Source organism: Chiloscyllium plagiosum, unplaced genomic scaffold (genome assembly GCF_037043375.1).
Source record: "Chiloscyllium plagiosum isolate Xiang-an unplaced genomic scaffold, Cpla_swu_hap1 HiC_scaffold_2, whole genome shotgun sequence".
Classification (NCBI taxonomy): Eukaryota; Metazoa; Chordata; class Chondrichthyes; order Orectolobiformes; family Hemiscylliidae; genus Chiloscyllium; species Chiloscyllium plagiosum.
In genome coordinates, this window is record NW_028270140.1 from 149,453,175 (window position 1) to 149,471,470 (window position 18,296).

General features: G+C 41.2%; 1 protein-coding gene across 2 annotated transcripts in view; it reads left to right on the forward strand.

Annotated features, from left to right (window-relative positions):
* The window catches only part of zfyve28 (zinc finger, FYVE domain containing 28), a 225,231-nt gene that overhangs the window by 169,606 nt on the left and 37,329 nt on the right, over positions 1 to 18,296 (forward strand). Inside the window, exon 9 of one of the 2 annotated variants that reach the window (XM_043704078.2) lies at positions 7,014 to 7,118. The exons of the other annotated variant lie outside the window; for it this stretch is intronic. Coding sequence (XP_043560013.2) covers positions 7,014 to 7,118 — 105 coding nt within the window. The remainder of the gene's footprint in view (positions 1 to 7,013; positions 7,119 to 18,296) is intronic. 2 annotated transcript variants of the gene reach the window in all.

Here is an 18,296-nt window from a genome sequence, read left to right on the forward strand (position 1 = left end):
TTATGCTTGACACTTAGTGACTACTGAATTGTTAATAAAGCTGATTGTGAAGTTGCCTCCCTATTTGCCCAAAAAGATTTCCTGAGGTAATCTAACGTTGATCAGTGAGCCATTGGGATAACCAATGGCAATCTGATTCAGACGTTTGGAACTCCGACTCTGATAGCTCTGCCATGGTATGTTGTTTGCTGCTAAATCATTCAGAAGAAGTTGAAATATTAGTTCATGTAGTTGTTTTTATTACCTTGGTGCATCCCAAGCTTTACAGTCAGTTAAGCAAAGGCACTTTGAAAAATAATGCCCAGTTAGAGTGTAACAACATCTTAGCAAAGCAGTATTATGATCATGTAATCTAATTTTTAATAACATTAGTGGAAAAGGAAATATTGGCCAACTGCCCCCTGCTTTTCTTTGAAGATCTCAGTTTTCATCAGGTGAATGCCTCACCTGAAATGTAGCTCCTCTGACTGTACTGTGCCACTGCATTTGAGTTTTGTCTAGATTATGCTCAATGGCACTTGAGCAGCAACATTCTATTTAAAATTGTGTGCTATGAACTGAGCCATGAATGACACCTACATGTTTATAGTTGACACCTAATATTGCTCTTGTAGCATGGACCTATCTCTCTGTCAGGGTTAAAACTTCATATTTAACAATTCTCAGATCATTTCGGCTTTTTCTTGTGGAATGGGTTGATTCTAGCTTACTCTGAGAGCCTTGTGAAAGCACAGCAGGATTGGTAATACACACTTATGTGAAAGTACAGGATGTTCTGAACAGAGACCCAATTTGACAGCTGAAACTTGGGTGTTATTCGTAACATTTGTGTATTATACCACAGTTGCTACTCAGTAGGAAATGCATCACTTTTTCTGTTGGCTCTGTCTGGTTCTCAAACCAATTACTTAGCTTAAACATCACCAAATGAAGCTAATTAAAAATGTATTAGTAGCATTTTTTCTCTGATATGAAGTATTCACTTGGTCCAAGAATGGACGAAATCACCAGATGCAGGAAGTATGTTTCCCCCAGCTGCTTTGTTTAGAATTGTCGGATGATACCATCTCAGAATGAAAGGCAAGCCATTTAGGACAGAGATGAGGAATTTCTTCACTGAGGGTAATGAATCTTTCGAATTTGTGATCTTTTTTGAGATTTGTAGCTCAGGTTGAAATTCAGGTTGTAAGTTTGCTTGCTGAGCTCGTAGGTTTATTCTCAGACATTTCGTCACCATGCAAGATAACATCATCACTAAGCCTCTGGTGAAGCACTGGTGTTCTGTCCTGCTTTCTGTTTGTGTATCGTGGTCTGTTGCGGTGGGTGATAGCATTTCCGGTTCTTTCTCCGAGGTTGAAAATGTCTGAGAACAAACCTACCAGCTCAGCGAGCAAACTTATGATCTGAATCTTTAGAATTGTCTACCCCAGTGGGTTGTGAACTTAAGACCAAGATCAATACATTTCTGAGTACTAATGACCTCAAGGGATAAGCAGATAGGACGTTCTGACATTGAGATGGAGAGTTAGCCATGATCTAACTGAATGGTAGAGCAGAATTGAGGGGCTGTTTCTTGTGTATTCAAAGTAATAATCGAAGTTGTCTATCTATTGAAACCTTGACACTTCACACTCTGTATGGGTAACTTCACAATCAGGTTTGCTGCACATCAGAGGTTTCCTGTCTTTTTAAATTGACCTTCAAGTTCAAGATTATACTGAATCTCTGAATTGCCTTCTCCTTTCTGTCGCCTAGAATTGCTGTCATGAGCACTGTCTCAATTGGTGGTTTATATAATGTGAAATTGCATGGTGCTTGCAACTTTAGATTTGCCTTTATATGCAAATTATGTTGTAAGGAGGTCAATTAGCAACTAATGTGACTCATTTAATAAGTTTGTAATAGAGTGGATGGAAACAATGCATATTCACTAATAAATAACTTGTACAATATAGTAATCCGATCATATAGGAGCAGTGAAATTTATTTTCCCGTTATGCCTCAGGGTGGATAACTCTCGACAAGTGTAGTTGCAAATAAATCATTAACGCTGGAGTGCCACAAAAAATCTCAATCAGTATATATCCAGGTGTGTGTTACAAAGGATAATGTAGTCTGCAAACTGTACCCTCCACAATGCTTATTGTAGTAGTTGTATGATTGTAACATAACGGCAGTGCATTTCAGATATCCATCATAGTCTGGGTGAAAAAGTATTTCTCCAAATCCTCTCTCTCCCTTTCACTATAAAATTATGCCCCCTTGCAATGTACCCTTAACTAAGGGAAACAACAGTTTTCTATCTAACCCATCCATGCCCCTCATAGTCTTGTATCTCAGTCAAGTCTGCTGTCAACCTTCTCTGCTCTAAAGAAAACAATCTGAGCTTATCTAGCCTCTCTTTATGGCTAAAGTGCTTCATCGCAGGCAACACCTAATGAATCTCCTCTGAACCTCCTTCAGTGCAATCACATCCTTCCCATGGTTGCAATTTTGTAAGCCACACATAACCTTCCAGCTCTGAGAACTTATGCCTTGTCTAATGAAGGCAAGTGTGTTGTATGCTGCCTTTACTAACCTATTAACTTATCCTGCTGTCATTCAAGGATGTGTGGACAAGCATCCCAAGATCCCTTTGTTCTTCTGAACTTTCTAGTGTTCTGTCATTCATTAAGTACTCTCTTGTTTTGTTACTTCCTCCCAAATGCATCACCTGAGAGTTGAACTCCATCTGTCACTTTGCCCACTCTACCAACCCATCTCTATCATTTTTGAGCTGACAGCTATTTTGTACACTATGCGCTGTAGGGCTGATTTTTGTCATCTGCAAAGTTCCCAATTGGACCCCCCCCCACCACGTTCAAGTTCAAATAGTTAATGTACAAAACAAATATCAGGGAGCCCAACACCCAGCCCTGTAGAACACCAGTTGAAATAGCTTTCCATTCACAAGGGCAGCCATCGTCTGTTACACTGTTTCCTGTCTCTCCTGTATCCCATGGGCTTTATTTTTTACCAGTCTGCCATGTGGGACCTCCTCAAATACCTTATTAAATTCATGTCAACAACATCTACTGCAATGCCCTCATCAATCCTCCTTGTCACTTCCTCAAAAAATTCAATCAGATTTGGAAGGCATGACCCTTCCCTAGCTCTCATGGTAATGTACCAAACTTCAGTGGACAGATTAGGAAATAGCAAATGTGATGTCACTGTTTAAAAGAGGAGGTAAACTAAAAGCAGGTAACTATAGACCCATTAGCTTCACATTTGTAGTGGGGAAAATGCTTGAATTTATCATTGAGGAAGAAACTGCGAGACATCTGGGTAGAAATTGTCTGATGGGGAAGACACAGCATGGATTCATGAAAGGCAGGTCATGTTTGCCTAATTTACTGAAATTCTTTGAGGATATTGAGTGCAGAGGACAACGGGGAACCGGTGATTGGTGTATATCGATTTCCAGAAGGCATTCGACAGGTGCTGCACAAAAGGCCTCTGCATAAGGTCAAGGTGCACAGCATCACGGGTAATTTATTAACATGGATAGAAGATTAGTTAACCAAACCGAAAGCAAAGAGTGAGGGTAAATCAGTGTTTTTCTGATTGGAGATTAGTAGCGAGTGATGTGCCTCAGGAATCTGTGTTTGGACTGTAATTATTTACAATTTACATCAATGATTTGGAGTTGGGGACCAACTGTAGTGTGTCAATGTTCGCAGATGACACCAAGATGAATGATAGAGCAAAGTGTTCAGGGGACACTGCAAGTCTGCAGAGGAATGTAGATAGGGTGAGCGAGTGAGTGAGCGTCTGGCGCATGGCATTTGTAGGTGCAGCAGGTAATTAAGAAGGTAAATGGCATATTGCCCTTCATTGCTTAGAGGGATGGAATTTTTTAAAACTGACATGATTTTGCAACTGCTCAGGGTGCCGATGAAGCCATGCCTGGAATATTGCATGCACTCAGTCTCCCTACTTGAGAAGGCAGATACTTGCGTTGGAGATGGTACAGAGGAGGTTCATTACGTTGATTCCAGAATTGAGACGATTGGTTTAAGGAGAGATTGAGTAGATTTGGGTGATACTCATTGGAATTTCTAAGAATGGTGGGAGAATCTCATAGAAGCATATATAATCTTGAAGGGAATAGATAAGATAGAAGTGATGTGGAGATGATGGAGTTGGACTGGGCTGAACAAGGTCAAAAATGAAATGACACCAGGTCATAATCCAACAAGTTTATTTGAAATTGCAAGATAGAAGCAGAGAGATATCCACTGGCAGGTAAAACTAGGACTAGGGGGCAAAGCCCTGAAATAAGGGGGAGCAGGTTTAGGACTAAGTTGAGGAAGAATTTCTTCACCCAAAGGATTGTGAATCTGTGGAACTCCCTGCCCAGTGAAGCAGTTGAACTCCCTGCCCAGTGAAGCTACCTTATTGAATGTTTTTAAAGGCAAAGATAGATGGATTTTTGAACAGAAAAGGAATTAAGGGTGGTTGTAACTAGGCTGGTAAGTGGAGCTGAATCCACGAAAGGATAGCCATGATCTTATTAAATGGAGGAGTGGGCATGATGGGTCGGATGATCTACTCCTCCAATTTCTTATTTTTCTTATGTTCAACAAAGCCATGCTGACTATCCCATGCCTTTCTAAGTAACAGTTTTTCCACTCACTCAGGATTGATTCGAACAATTTGCCCACGTTCAAGTGAGACTAACTGGCCTACAATTGGGCATTTCCTTTGTACCTTGTAAACAACGAAACCATATTTTCAATAAACCTGGCTGATACTGCTTTACCCTGAGAGGCCATCACCTGAAATCTTATCCAAATGATATGCCTGTTTGAGAGGAGGCTGACCACAGGGGACTCTTGCCTTTCCTTCCTAAATGTTTTATTTTATCTGATGTTCACCATTCCCTTTCTGTCTGTGTAATCCTCACTTGCAGTGTAACCACTTTGCTAAATGTGCTATCCACGGCATTCTCAGCATCACAGATGCTCCACAGTGAGCCACAGCTACAGCTGGACACCATTCTTGTACACATCGTCGTCAAAGTTAATGGAAACATGCTTGATTTCCCACATTGCACAAGAGGAGCACACTTCAGGTCTAACTTCTCTCTCTAAATTAAGCTATTTATTCCCCTTTCCAGAAAACTTAATTAAACTAGGACCTTCCTTGTTTCAAACACTTCTATTATCCTCATCTTTATTTAAGCTAATATATTCTACTGTAAGAATTTATTTTGCAGATATCATTTAATTAATTGGCTGCTTCTGTTGAGACTCTCACTTTCTGGACTCCCTGGACTAAAATGAGCACCACACTCAGTCTTTGAGCCTTACCTGCTCCCTGTCTCACCTAACGCCCTGTTTTCACCCAACTCCAGAATGCACTCATCTACCCAAGCAGCACTCACAGTGCAGTCATAGACCTGTGACGTCTAGCTCTTTTATCCCTATATTTGCCTTACTGCTGAGTAATTCCAGACATCTACCAATTGCAACTTGTAACTACTTGCCAGGGGATATGTTGCAATAGCCGAGAATTAGATTAGATCACATGCTTGTTGAGAATTTAAAATGAAAATAGAAATTACTGGAAACACGCAGAATCCATGGACAGAGAAATGGTTAACGCTCTTCATGTTACTGAACTGCACACCAGAATAGCCAGTCTTTGAAGTTCTGAGTAAGATTTAATGCCAATATTAAACTTTCTGTATCATTGATTTTTTTTATTTTTATAAGTTGAGAATGTAACAGTGCAGGGCTGTCAATTTTACGCTTTCAAATCTTTATGTAATTCCTTTTTGAAAGTTACTACTGAACCTGGTTTGTCACTATTTCAGGCAGTGCATTGCAAAGCCCAGCAATTTACTATATTTAAGCAGTTCTCCTCATCTCTGTGACTTTTGCCAATTATCTTGCCACATCCCTTCGAAAAAACTGATTTTCCTGCTGTATGGTGAACCAAATCAGTGATGTGCTGTGGACCCGAATGGGAAGCTGTGAATTTCTGATATGGTATCAAAACTTCTGCATTCTCGGGCTCTTCCAGTGAGTCATTTATTGCATAATGATGCAGTTTTAGTTTTTGCAGACTGAACGTATCCAAGATTTATTCCCTGGTTTGGATAAATTGTCAGTGGGGCTTTGGAATTGAGTTAATAATTAACATGATTTCATATCATTCTCTGGTCAGTGCGATTTCAGAGGGGAACTGGTGATGAATTATTTGCTTTGTATGCACTAAATATGTGAATGCATTACCATTTGTGAGATAAATATTGTTTTGATCACTGAGGGGCTCAGAATGGATCTTTTTTTCTCCCCAGAGTACTTCTCCTTTGTTGATTCAGGCGATTGCATGTTCATTGCGGGTTTGGGATGGGGGGGGGGGGGGGGGGGGGCGCTGCAGGGATGGATGGAGAAAATGTTCAAACGTGCATTTCTGATTGCCATGACATGGGAAAGATTTGATGGAAACAGCATTTCCTTGCCAAGAATTTTTTGTTTGACTTTTACCATTGTTTATAAACTCCCACTTTTGGCTTGCAAAAAGATATGATTTTTCAACCATAATGTTTCTTCAGTAGGTGTCATGTGCAATTATGGATACTTGAGGAAAGCTTACTTAGTGAAATGCTCTACCCTACACGAAGGAGGCAAGAAAACTTTTTAAGAACCTTTTGTTGTGCTCATAGACTTCTAATTTTGGGCACAGTCCCTCCATTATAGAGTTAATGGTTTTCTAACACTTGCCTTCTGGAAAATAGATTTTGTACCATTTACTCCCACTGCAGCAGATCAGTGAAATTGTCCTTCTTTGCACTTGTACTGTTCATCTTATAGCTTGAGGTTCTATTTTATTTCTTAACTTGAGATTTTTTAAATGTGTTGTTTGCACAATGCATGTGTTAGTTTTTTAGTTCAGGTCTTGCTGAGGTTTTAAAATGTTGCTCCCTAAATTTACTACTTGTGTTTTCATTAATGTGATTCCAGTTCTCAAGATCCCATCCCAGATTCACCCATCAGCTCCGTATCCAGCAGTGATTGTGAAAGTGTTTCTGTCACAACTTGTAGTCTTTCCAGCACGTATACTCCGAGGTAATAAAATTTGCGAAAAATCTATGTAGCTATAAGTAGGTTGAAATCTGTATAATTGCCTTCTAGTCTTATTTAGATGCTACTAGAAAAATCTTCGGTACATTTGGGCTTGCACACTGATCTGTATATTTCTTCCATTGGAATCCTTTTTGATTCAATATTTTCATGCATGTGTTTACATCTGTAATATGTGTAATTGATACCAGTTTGCAGTTTCACAATTACCTCTAAATCTTTAATCAAATTTGGGTTGGTTTTCTTTCTTTAAGACAAACTATGAATATTATTATATTATTTTGCTCAATTTATCCGTTACATTGTTCGTGCCCTCCTTTTTAAATTTTGTTTTGTATTGAATATAGTCAAAAATCAATTTTAATTCTGAAATTCGCCATATTTCCCCAGATGGAACCCGCACCTCTTCCATGATCTTCCATAAAATGAGAGACAAAGGCAACAAAGAGCATTTCCTGTATTAAAAACAAAGTGCAGGAGAAACTCAGTAGGTCTGGCATTTTCTCTCCTCATAGATCCTGTCAGACTTGCTGAAGTTTTCCACTAATTTATTTTCATTTCAGAACTCCAAAATCTGCAGTACTTTGCTTTGACTAGAATATTTCCTAATTTTATTTAAAAGGCACTATTGAGCTTCAGAAATACTTTTTGGCATTGTTCAGTAAGATTGCTTACTCTGCTAGAATTATTTTTGCGTTGACTATACAAAGTTTTTTGCACTTAAACCTACTTTGAGATGATAATACTTCTGATAAGCGTACTTTTTTTTAAGTTTTGTCTGATCATGCATTTTGGATCTTTCTATCTGCAGTGCATAAAATAGACCAATCATTCGGGAAAGGGGAAAATGATTATTCTTTTCAGTTTCACTTTTCTTTGGAATTGAGTGAACATGATTGATTTGCTGCGAGTCTGATGCCAACTAAGACCATTGATTAAAACTATGATTTTTTTTTGCCTTTGTCACTTTTTTTTATTTTTTTGACACTAGATATCAAAGAATTAATACCATGGCAATTCCCATAAATGATTTTATGCATTCTTTCCCTTCCAACCATTGAATTTTTTACCCAATCTTGGTAAGATTTTGGACCATTATTTCTATGCTTGGGTTTTGATATTATTATTGAATGCTCCATATTTCAATGTAACTTTAGATACAGAGTTGTTGATCCTTCTGTCGCCAGTGAAGTGATTTAACTGCTTCTTTAAGTGCCTAATCTGTGTGAAGATGTTATTCCACCTAGAGTAGTGGGTAACTAAACCCTGCAGTTTGAGATCTGCATGTTCCTGCCACAGGTGCTATTCATTGAGGTTGGTGGTGGGATGCTTGGAATTTTGCAAGCTCATTCTGCTATTTGAACCTGGCCTCCTTATACTTGTATTATTATATGGACAGTGTTATGGCAGCTGTGCCAATCACTTTAATTGAATTGAATTTATTGTCACGTGTACCGAGGCACAGTGAAAAGCTTTGTCTTGCGAGCAATAAAGGCAGATCACATAGTTAAATAGCATAGATAAGTAAATAATACGTAAACATCGGCAAGAACAAAAACCCAGGTACAGACGAATGTTAGGAGTTTGAGAGTCCATTCAGTATTCTAACAATAGTAGGGTAGAAACTGTTTCGAAACCGGCTGGTGCATATGTTCAGGCTTCTGTATCTTCTCCCCAGTGGTAGAGTTTGTAGAAAAACATTGCCAGAGTGGGATGGATCTTTGAAAATGCTGGCGGCCTTTCCTTGACAACGGGCCTGGTAGATGGATTCTATAGATGGGAGGTTGGCCTTTGTGATTGTCAGGGCCGGGTTCACCACTCTCTGTAGCCATCTCTGATCTTGAATAGTACAGTTGGCATTCCTGAAGAAGGGCTTATGCCCGAAATGTCGATTCTCCTGTTCCTTGGATGCTGCCTGACCTACTGCGCTTTTCCAGCAACACATTTTCAGCTCTGGTACAGTTGCCATACCAGGTAGTGATACATCCAGACAGAATGCTTTCAATGGCGCACCTATAAAAATTGGCAAGGGCTTTTGCCGTCATGCAAAACTTTCTCAGCTGCCTGAGGAAGAAGAGACATTGTTGGGCCTTTTGTAACCAGTGTCCACATGAAGAGTCCAAGAAAGCTTGTTGTGGATGACCATTCCCAGGAGCTTGATACTCTCCACTCTTTCCACCTTTGTGTTGTTAACATGTAGGGGAGCATGAGTAGCATCCCACCGAAAGTCAATAATGAATTCCTTGGTTTTGTCAGCATTGAGAGCTAGGTTGTTCTCAGTGCACCATTTTACAGGTCTTCCACCTCCCATCTGTAGTCTGTTTCGTCACCTTCTGAGATTCCACCGCCTATGGTGGTATCATCAGCGAACTTGTAAATGGCATTAGAATGGTATTTGGCGATGCAGTCATGGGTATACAGCGAGTACAGTAGGGGGCTGAGTACGCACCCCTGGGGGGCTCCAGAATTTAGTGTTAAAAGTAAGGCTCAGACTTGGTGAATAATTCAAGGGCCCTACAAATTAATTTTTAGTTTGGTTCCCAGTTCATGGTATATAGCATATAACTACCGATAATTCCTTTTACAAGTTGTCTCAGAATCAGCACAGATTATCCAAAAGACCCTAAGGCATGATGTTAAGTGGTGAAGGCAATGGGAAAGATCCACACATGGAAGGATCAAAATTAACTAGCACTGAAACACACAAAAGGAAGTTTTAATCTGTGGGAAAACTAACTTTGTGCTTAAATAGATATTGTGTCCCCTTATTTGATCCCTCAAATTAATATTGCCAGCTGATCTGGTGTTCCTAGTGTAATCTTTTTTCTTCTTCCCATTAGTCTTGGCAGTAAGTTTTCAGCAATTCTTTCATTGTATTAACTTTGGCAGGAAAAGCAATTAATTTTCCCCAATCATACAAACAGTGCTCTCTAAGGAATATAGACCACTGCAAGTTGATGAATAATTTTTCATGTTTTTTTCTGACTATTGTTATCTGATGAAAACTGGGGGAGTGTTAAATTTTACAGTTCATTAATAAGTCAGGCAATGGCTTCTTATCTGCTCTTAGTCTGAGGCAGTACCTTCTGGACTGGATGGTTTGAGCTGTAAGAAAAGGCTGGGAGTTTTTTTCACTGGAACATAGGAAGTTGAGGGCTGACCTTATGGACATTCATAAAATCATGAGGGCCATAGATAAGGTGAATAGCAAAAGATCTTTTCCCTAGAGTGGGTGAGTTAAAATGTAGGAGAGACATATTTTTGAGTTGAGACGAGAAAGATTTGAAAGGGACCAGAGGGGCAATATTTTTTTTACAAGAGGGTGGTTTGTCTGTGGAATGAAGTGAAAGAAGCAGTCACAGTTATAACATTTAAAAGACAGTCACAGTTATAACATTTAAAAGAACTCACTCTCTTCTTTCACACCTTAATTTACATCCATTTTACATCTTGTTTCTCCTCACTGCCGTTAACAGCCCCTTTGTGTTTTGCAGTGGGCTGCTACGCTATCTATTGTTTTAGGCACACATGCACACACGCGCACACAACTTCTGTCACAAATGCATACTCCAATCTCTTTCTGTTATGTAGAAGAGTCATACTGGACGCAAAATGATAACACCTTCTCTCTCCACAGATGCTGTCAGACTTGGTGAGTTTCTCCATCATTCTGTTTTTGTTGCTTTTACTTCTGGATCTTCCGCAATTGTATATTATAATTTTTGTCTAAACCTATGCACCGTTTAAGTACAAAACCCTGTGCAGTTTTGAAATAAATATGCACATCTGCAATTCTTTGGAACAGCATATTCAGCCAATTTTCACTATATTGCCAACTCAGATTTCTGTCACACTGAGCTTTCATGAATTATTTCCTTCTGCAACCAAACATTTGATTTTTATTCATTGAAATGTGTCCAATCTGTAGAATAAATTTACTTGCAATTTGTTGTATTATAATTTTCTAAGTATTTAGGCTATTTTTGTACACTTAGCCACTTGTCATAATACATTAAATTTTTAAAACTTCCAGTGATTTGGAATTTAGTTAACGTAGTTCTTGACTGGATTGTTGTAATGAGAGTCAAAAAGATTTAATACCAGTCAGAGCAAATGTGATTTCAATGGTATTGAATTTGTGGCAGCTATCTGGCGTAAAAGTAAAAAAGCAAGCTAAAGATGAAACCTTTCATGCAATACTGGAGTATCACCTTCCAAATGAATTCTTCCATTAGTTTAATGAATGTGATCCATAAATGTAACCATCTTGATAAAGCACTTTGAGCATTAGGTTCCTATTATAGTGACCAGAGAAAATGGGGTGAAGGGCTCAGTTGCCATTGTACTGTAATGTGTCGTTTGCCCATTTACACATGTCTGCAAAATGCTTGATATCAAATATACAATATTTAATTTGGCTGCTCAAATATTTTAATTGACTAATGAAGAAGTGTAAAAAATAAAGAACTCTTTAAGTGACTGTATGTTGTTAATAAAATTAGATTTAGGAAAAGATCACTCTGTCTTGTTTTACCATTCAACAAGATAACATCTGATCCGGTTGTAGTTTCAACTCCACGTTCTTGTCTGTTCTCCATAATTCTGGACTCCCCTGTCTCTCAAAGCTCTGTTTAACTTTACCTTGAATCAATTCAATTGTCAAACAATCCACAACTTTCTGGAGATGAGAATTCCTCACACTAATCACCCTCCAAGAGAAACAAGTGTCCCTTATTTCTGTTACTTTCTTAATATGTACTGTCCAGTTCTTGTCTTCCCCCATTAGGTGAATGTTCCTGCTGGATCTGCCCTATCGTGTCCCCTCAGGGTCTTCTGTACTATATTACAACCCACTAGGTTAGTGAGCTTTAAGTTAAACCCTGCTATCCCTGAAGTCTTACCAAATGTTAAATTTTTTTTAAAGGTATGCAGTGTATTCCAATTTCCCTAACTTTCAAACCAAGATTGATAGAAGTCATGAACCAGGTTTCTGTACTTAAAAAAAAATCATTATTTGTGATTAGACTAAAGCTACAGGCAGACTTGTGTAAATTATTGGCATATGGAGCTATGAACAAGAACTCTAATCCTTGTTAAAATCCTCCCCTTTATATGTGCACATGCATGCACAGGCAGAATCAGACTGACAAATAAGGAAAATAGATAAATGACATTGGAAGCAATTCAGAGAAGGTTCACCAGATTAAGTCTTATGAAGAAAGAATGAGCAGTTTAAACCTATTCTCACTAGTTAGAAGGTTAGAAACATGAGAGGCGATGTAATTGACATATAGAACATAGAGAGAAAGTGAGGGCTGCAGATGCTGGAGATCAGAGCTGAAAATGTGTTGCTGGGAAAGCGCAGCAGGTCAGGCAGCATCCAAGGAACAGGAGACGTTTCGGGCATAAGCCCTTCTTCAGGAATGAGGAAAGTGTGTCCAGCAGGCTAAGATAAAAGGTAGGGAGGAGGAACTTGGGGGAGAGGTGTCGGAAATGCGATAGGTGGAGGGTAGTCAAGGTGAGGGTGATAGGCAGGAGTGGGATGGGGGCGGAGAGGTCAGGAAGATGATTGCAGGTTAGGAAGGCGGTGCTGAGTTCGAGGGATTTGACTGAGACAAGGTGGGGGGATGGGGAAATGAGGAAACTGGAGAAGTCTGAATTCATCCCTTGTGGTTGGAGGGTTCCCAGGCAGAAGATGAGGCGCTCTTCCTCCAACCGTCGTGTTGCCATGGTCTGGCGATGGAGGAGTCCAAGGACCTGCATGTCCTTGGTGGAGTGGGAGGGGGAGTTAAAGTGTTGGGCTACGGGGTGGTTGGGTTGGTTGGTCCGGGTGTCCCAGAGGTGTTCTCTGAAACGTTCCGCAAGTAGGCGGCCTGTCTCCCCAATATAAAGGAGGCCACATCGGGTGCAGCGGATGCAATAGATGATGTGTGTGGAGGTGCAGGTGAATTTGTGGCGGATATGGAAGTGTCCCTTGGGGCCTTGGAGGGAAGTAAGGGGGGAGGTGTGGGCGCAAGTTTTGCATTTCTTGCGGTTACAGGGGAAGGTGCCGGGAGTGGAGGTTGCGTTGGTGGGGGGTGTGGACCTGACGAGGGAGTCACGGAGGGAGTGGTCTTTTCGCAACACTGATAGGGGAGGGGAGGGAAATATATCACTGGTGGTGGGGTCTGTTTGGAGGTGGCGGAAAGGACGGCGGATGATACGTTGTACATGGAGGTTGGTGGGGTGGTAGGTGAGGACCAGTGGGGTTCTGTCCTGGTGGCGGTTGGAGGGGCGGGGCTCAAGGGTAGAGGAGCGGGAAGTGGAAGAGATGTGGTGGAGAGCATCGTCGACTACGTCTGGCTGGAAATTGCGGTCCTTGAAGAAGGAGGCCATCTGGGTTGTACGGTTTTGGAACTGGTCCTCCTGGGACGAGATGCGGCGTAGACGAAGGAATTGGGAATATGGGATGGCGTTTTTACAGGGGGCAGGGTGGGAGGAGGTGTAGTCTAGGTAGCTGTGGGAGTCAGTTGGTTTATAGTAGATGTCCGTGTCGATTCGGTCACCCGAGATAGAAATGGAAAGGTCTAGGAAGGGGAGGGAGGAGTCTGAGACGGTCCAGGTGAATTTGAGGTCGGGGTGGAAGGTGTTGGTAAAGTGGATGAACTGTTCAACCTCCTCGTGGGAGCACGAGGCAGCGCCGATACAGTCATCGATGTAGTGGAGGAAAAGGTGGGGGTTGGTGCCAGTGTAGCTGTGGAAGATGGACTGTTCCACATATCCTACGAAGAGGCAGGTATAGCTGGGGCCCATGCGGGTGCCCATGGCTACTCCTTTGGTTTGGAGGAAGTGGGAAGATTGGAAAGAAAAGTTGTTCAGGGTGAGGACCAGTTCAGTCAGTTGAAGGAGGGTGTCAGTAGAAGGGTACTGGTTGGTACGGCGGGAGAGGAAGAAGCAGAGGGCTTTAAGTCCTTCGTGATGGGGGATGGAGGTGTACAGGGATTGGATGTCCATGGTGAAGATAAGGCGTTGGGGACCAAGGAAGCGAAAATCATGGAAGAGGTGGAGGGCATGGGTGGTGTCCCGAACGTAGGTGGGGAGTTCTTGGACTTCGGAGGTCAGGACCATGTCGAGGTATGCAGAGATGAGTTCGGTGGGGCAGGAGCAGGCTGAGACAATGGGTCGGCCGGGACAGTTAGGTTTGTGGATTTTGGGCAGGAGGTAGAAACTTGCGGTGCGGGGTAGTGGGACTATGAGGTTGGAGGCGGTGGATGGGAGATCCCCTGAGGTGATGAGGTTCTGGATGGTCTGGGAGATGATGGTTTGGTGGTGGGAGATGGGGTCATGGTCAAGGGGGCAGTAGGAGGAGGTGTCCGCGAGCTGGTGTTTAGCCTCAGCGGTGTAAAGGTCAGACATAGAACATAGAACAATACAACGCAGAACAGGCCCTTCGGCCCGCGATGTTGCACCGACCTGTGAACTATTCTCAGCGCGTCCCCTACACTATCCCAAAATTATCCATGTGCTTATCGAAGGATTGTTTAAATCTCCCTAATGTGGCTGAGTTGACTACATTAGCAGGTAGGGCATTCCACGCCCTTACCACTCTCTGCGTAACGAACCTGCCCCTGACATCTGTCTTAAATCTATCATCCCTCAACTTGTAGTTATGCCCTCTCGTGCAAACTGACGTCATCATCCTAGGAAAAAGTCTTGCATTGTCTACCCTATCTAATCTTCTGATCATCTTGTATATCTATCAAATCCCCCCTTAGCCGCCTTCTCTTCAATGAGAACAGATCCAAGTGTCTCAGCCTTTCCTCATAAGACCTTCCCTCCAGACCAGGCAGCATCCTGGTAAATCTCCTCTGCACCTTTTCCAATGATTCCACATCCTTCCTGTAATGTAGTGACCAGAACTGTACACAATATTCCAAATGTAGCCGCAGCAGCATTTTGTATAGTTGCAGCATGATAGTGCGGTTCCAGAGCTCAATCCCTCTACCAATGAAACCTAACACACCGTATACCTTCTTAACAGCACTATCCACCTGGGTGGCAACTTTCAGAGATCTTTCAGAGAGCACATGGACTCCAAGATCCTTCTGCACATCCACACTACCAAGAATCTTTCCATTGACACAGTACTCTGCCTTCCTGTTATTCTTCACAATGTGCATCACCTCTCATTTAACTGCATTGAACTCTATTTGCTACCTCTCAGCCCAATTCTGCAGTTTATCCAAGTCCCCCTGCAACCTGTAACATTCTTCCAAACTGTTCACTACTCCACCGATTTTTGTGTCGTCTGCAAATTTACTAACCCGTCCACCTATGTCTGCGTCTAAGTCATTTATAAAAATGACAAACAACAGTGGTCCCAAAACAGATCCTTGTGGCACATCACTAGTAACCGGACTCCAGACTGAATATTTTCCATCAACCACCACTCGCTGCTGCCTATCAGAAAGCCAGTTTCTAATCCAAACTGTTAAATCACCCTCAATTCCATGCCTCTTCATTTTCTCCAACCGCATACCACGTGGAACCTTATCAAAGGCTTTCCTGAAGTCCATGTATACCACGTCAACTGCCCTACCCTCATCTACATGCTTGGTCACCTTCTCAAAAAACTCAATGAGGTTTGTGAGACACAACCTGCCCTTGACGAAACCATGTTGACTATCTGAAATCGAATTGTTGCTTGCTAGATGATTATAGATCTTAGCTCTTATAATCCTTTCCAAAACCTTTCCTACAATAGAAGTAAGGTTCACCGGTCTATAATTACCTGGGTCTTCTCTGCTGCCCTTCTTGAACAAGTGCACAACATTTGCAATCCTCCAGTCCTCAGGTATTAAACCTGTAGACAATGACAACTCAAATATCAAAACCAAAGACTCTGCTATCTCTTCCCTAGCTTCCCAGAGAATCCTTGGATAAATCCCATCTGGCCCAGGGGACTTGTCTACTTTCACTCCTTCACTCTACCTGTGTGTAACTAACCTCGATCCTTTCTATTCTAATATCTCGTATCTCATTCCTCTACTCTACAATATTCTCCTTTTCCTGAGTGAACACCGATTAGAAATGTTCATTTAGCACCTCTCCGATCTCTACAGAGTCCACACTCAACTTCCCACTTCTGTCTTTGACTAGCCCTGCTAGACATGCTAGATTGACAAAGCAGATGTAGAATGGGTATTTCCCTCTGTAGAGCAATTTAGAACGTGACATCATAGTTTTAGGCTAAGGAATGGCAGATTACTTTTGTCAAAAGGAGCCTCTGAAGTTTACTATCCTAGGCTGTGGTGAATGCTGGGACACTGAGTAAGGAGAAGATGGACAGAATTTTAATTCACAACAGATTAAAGAGTTATTGAGAGCAGGCAGAAAAGTAGATGAGGCTGAGATAAGATCAATCATGATCACATTAAATGACAAAGCAGGCAATTACCAACTCCTGCACCACTTCCTTATGCTTTCCTAAGACTCTCTGATATAGGCTCTCTTGGTCCGAGAGACGCCAGTTTTTAAGTGAAGAAGGATCACTGGACACAGAACATTAACCCTGCTTTCTCTCTGCAGATGTCAGACTTGCTGAGTTTTTTCAGCAATTCCTGTTTATTAGGTGAGTCAGTTTTCCCAATACCTTGTCCCTTATGTTAGTGGTGGTTTTAAGTTCTTCCATTTTTTCACCTTATTGATTTTGAATATCCTCTGGAATCTTCCCAAATCTTCCACAGTGAAGACAGATGCAAAGTACCTGTTTAAAGCCTATGAAATTTCATTGTTCTCCACAAACAATTCCCAGACATGCTTTCTGGAGGACCAACACTTATTCTGTTCAAATACGTCCAAAACTCTTCCTGTTCTATTTAATTACTAGCTAGCTTTCTCTCACTTAGTTTCCTTTCTCTCTTTTTAGTTGTTAAACATTCTTTGCTCATTCCCAAAAAAACTTCAATTTCTTCTGCTTAGAAGGACAAGAGCAGCAAATGTATGGGAACCTGCAATTTCTGTTCCAAGCCCCACACCATCCTCATTTGGAAATGTGTTGCACTTCTTCAGTGTCGCTTGATCAAAATCTATGAACTTCCTTCCTAACAGCACGGAGTCTATCCCAAGGACTGCAGTGGTTCAAGAGTGCTGCACACAAAGACATTTTCACTTTGTTTTTATATACTTAAAACGACAGTAAAAGTTTCTATATGTTTCTTGCTTGTTTTCTCTTATACTCAAATTTCTCCCTTAATATTTTCTAACCCTAGCCCTTGTAGAGTCTTTATTCTCAATTTATATTCATATCTTTGACTTATGAAATATCTCATTAAACGTCTGTCATTGATTTGCAACTGTGTCGAAAAGTGTGGTGCTGGAAAAGCACAACAGGTCAGGCAGCATCTGAAGAGCAGGAGAATCGACGTTACTGTCTTACCTTTTAATATTTTTTCAAACCAACTCTTATGTATCCTTATGTTTAAGACACTAGTTTTGACGCATCTTTCATTGTCCAGCTGAATGTGAAATTTCGCCAAGTCCTACCGATAGGATACTTTACTGTAAAGTCATCAATTAATCCTGCATCATTGATTTTTGCATTGCCAAGTCTGAAATAGCCTGCCCCTTGGTTTTCTCCACAACATTTTGTTCAAAGAAACTGCTGAATGCACTCCGAACTCATCCTCCAGGCTATGTTTGACAATTTAATTCATCAGTCTATATGAAGATTGCAATTGTTCACTATTATTCGAGTGCATTTATTACAAGCCCATTATTTCTTGAGTTATACTTTGTCCTACGTTGTAGGTACTGGTGGGGACTTAAAAATAATTCCTCCCTGCTTCATTTGCTCCTTCTTATCTCATCCCAACTGATTTCCACATTTTGATCCACCAACCAAAACCATTTCTCACTACCATGCTGATCTCATCCTTTATTAACAGAGCCACGCTTTGTCCTTTTGCACAGGAATTGGATTGCAGAAGTCTGATCTTAGACCATGCCCACCGTTTTCTTCATGTGAGGATTCAAGGGTCCATTGCTGCCTCAGAGCTTGTTACTGTTATGATTGCAGTTAATGGACAATTCTCATCCTAAGAGTGAAACCTGACTTAATAGACCAAAAGATTTTTGCTTTTTGTTTACTGTGGAAGTCAATTCCTGAATGTATTTAAGAGTTTG